The 2610-nt window shown below is 42.1% G+C and overlaps 1 protein-coding gene across 1 annotated transcript; it reads left to right on the forward strand.

The window, feature by feature from the left end:
* The first annotated feature begins 6 nt into the window (after positions 1 to 6).
* LOC124890312 (glutamate receptor 2.2-like) lies at positions 7 to 2610 on the forward strand. Its single transcript, XM_047402174.1, has 3 exons — positions 7 to 1394; positions 1510 to 1822; positions 1910 to 2610. Exons 1-3 carry the CDS (start codon positions 126 to 128, stop codon positions 2350 to 2352), a joined length of 2025 nt encoding a protein of 674 aa, XP_047258130.1. The 5' UTR covers positions 7 to 125; the 3' UTR covers positions 2353 to 2610.

The following is a 2610-nucleotide window of genomic DNA, read 5'->3' on the forward strand; positions in this document are numbered from 1 at the left end:
GAGAAACTTTTGGGATATAAAATCCATCTTCCCTTCGTATAAAAATTGCAGGTCTTCAATTGTTGAAAGATATAAAAGTCGATGCAGTAATCGGGCCTCAAAAATCCTCACAAGCCAACTTCTTGATGAATCTTGGAGAGAGAGCGCAAGTCCCCATAGTATCTTTCTCCGCAACCAGCCCTTCTCTTCAACCTCGAACAAATTTTTTTGTTCAAACAGCCCAGACAGACGACACTGAGGTTGGTGCCATTGCTGCCATTGTCAAAGCCTTCCAGTGGAATCAGGTTGTGATCATTTATGAAGATTCAGAGTACGGTAATGGTATCGTTCATTACTTGTCTAATGCCTTGCAAGACATCAATGCTCGTGTTGCCTACAAGAGCCTCATCCCTGTATCAGCTCACGAGGATTTTATACTCAAAGAGCTGTACAAGATGATGACCATGCAGACTAGGGTATTCCTAGTACATCTGTCGTATTCTCTTGGTGCCAAGTTCTTTCTAAAAGCCAAGGCAATAGGTATGATGAGTGAAGGCTATGTCTGGATCATCACCAGTGGTCTTATGGACTTGCTTTCCTCCATGAATTTACATGTTGTGGAAGCCATGCAAGGGGTATTGGGAGTAAAGCCACTCATTCGCAAGACTAGCAATCTTGATCCACTTAGATTGCAAAAGACAATCTTTGACCTTGCCAATCCTGGTTATAAACCAGCAGATACTGTGAGCAATTTTGAAGTATGGGCATATGATACTATGTGGGCACTAGCTATGGCTGCCGAGCAAGTTGGAACTCACTATCCAGAAGCTTCATATCTGGACACAACTGCCGACCTCAATTTTTCAGACCTATTCAACCTTCCTATCTCAAAAAGAGGTCCTAAACTTCTCAAAGCAATTCTGACGACTAGGTTTAAAGGGCTTAGCGGGATGTTCCATCTCGTTGATGGAAAATTGTATCCAACGTCATATAAAATACTCAATGTTGTTGGAAATGGAGAGAAAGAAGTAGCAGTCTGGACACAGTCTCATGGATTAAAAAGTGTGAGACGCAACACTGTCGACAAATTTAATTCAACCAAAAAGGAGGATTTCAGTAGTAGCATCATGTGGCCAGGGAAATCTAGAGTGATACCAAGAGGGTGGGAAGTTCCAGTGAGGGGTAAAAAGCTAAGAGTTGCAGTGGCAGTGAGACCTGGTTTTGAGGAATACTTGAATGTGATGAGGGATTCGAGGACAGGTGCTGTTCATTTTGGTGGGTACTACATAGAAGTATTCAAATCAGTGATGGCAGCTTTACCATATGCAGTGCCTTACGACTTCTTTCACTTTGAGAAGCCAGATGGCTCATGTGCAGGGAGTTACGATGATCTTATTAATCAAGTGTTTCTTCAGGTAACTATACTATAAACTATTACTGGCAGCAGAAATATGATTAAACTATCCAATTAGTCGTTCCTCTTATTTCCTCACCAGATTGTGTTTCTATTCTTTGACCCTGCAAATTCAGAATTATGATGCTGCCATTGGAGATATTACAATCACAGGAAACCGATCAAACTACGTGGACTTCACTTTGCCATTCGCAGAAGGAGGAGTGGTCAGAATTGTTCCAATTACCTATGAGGATGACAATGGTATGTGGACATTCTTGAAGCCCATGAAGAAAGAACTCTGGCTCACAAGTATAGCCTTTTTCTTTGCTACGGGTTTAGCTGTTTGGATTCTTGAACACAGAACAAGCTCAGCTTTTCGGGGTCCTCCTTCACACCATCTTGGCATGATCTTCTATTTTCCCTTCTCCACTTTAGTATTCGCACACAGTGAGTTGATCTTATGTAAAAGCATCTTCTTCATCTTGCATAAATGACTTTAGCTGACTATATTTATAATGACATCTTATTTTACAGGAGAAAGAATGGTGAGCAATCTGGCTCGTCTGGTTGTAGTAGTATGGATGTTCGTAGTACTCATATTGAACTCCACTTACACTGCTAGCCTATCATCAAGGTTGACAGTACAGAGGCTACGACCAGCTATTGCAGATGTGAAGGAACTCATCAGGAAAGGACATTCTGTGGGCTGTTACCAAGGCTCATTTGTATGTGATACTTTAAGGGGGATGGGTTTTAAGGACTCAAAGATCAAGATGTACAGCCTTCCAGAAGATTATAAAGAAGCTCTGTCATATGGAAGCAAGAGTGACAGCATATCAGCATTTTTTGATGTGGTTCCTTACTCCAAACTCTTTCTATCGAAGTACTGTGACAAGTACACCATTGTCGGCCCAACCTATCGCACCGATGGTTTTGCCTTTGTAAGCATTAAAGCCTATAAGCTCTACTTACTCTAGTCTCCTTGTAGTATATTTGACGACTATGGTGTCTGGGCCAACTTGTGTGCACCTCGACTAATCCACTCGATACCTGCTACCTCCTACTAGCACAAGCATCAAGTAACTTCGTCCACAACGGTTTACGCATGTGGGAAGAAATCATCTAGTGTTTTTTGCCTCCACTAAAATTTGAACCTAAGACCTCATGATACCCCATCCCCTCCCCCACACACTTCGTTGACCCCTAGGCTTTCATCCATTTCCCCCTCGTAGTAT

Source organism: Capsicum annuum, unplaced genomic scaffold (genome assembly GCF_002878395.1).
Source record: "Capsicum annuum cultivar UCD-10X-F1 unplaced genomic scaffold, UCD10Xv1.1 ctg1515, whole genome shotgun sequence".
Classification (NCBI taxonomy): Eukaryota; Viridiplantae; Streptophyta; class Magnoliopsida; order Solanales; family Solanaceae; genus Capsicum; species Capsicum annuum.

Excerpts from the sequence above, each read along its gene's own strand:
- LOC124890312 (XM_047402174.1), top strand. The coding sequence starts at position 126 with ATGAATCTTGGAGAGAGAGCGCAAGTCCCCATAGTATCTTTCTCCGCA. Across the intron at positions 1,395-1,509 it reads TTAATCAAGTGTTTCTTCAG|AATTATGATGCTGCCATTGG; the intron begins GTAACTATACTA and ends CTGCAAATTCAG. Across the intron at positions 1,823-1,909 it reads CACTTTAGTATTCGCACACA|GAGAAAGAATGGTGAGCAAT; the intron begins GTGAGTTGATCT and ends CTTATTTTACAG.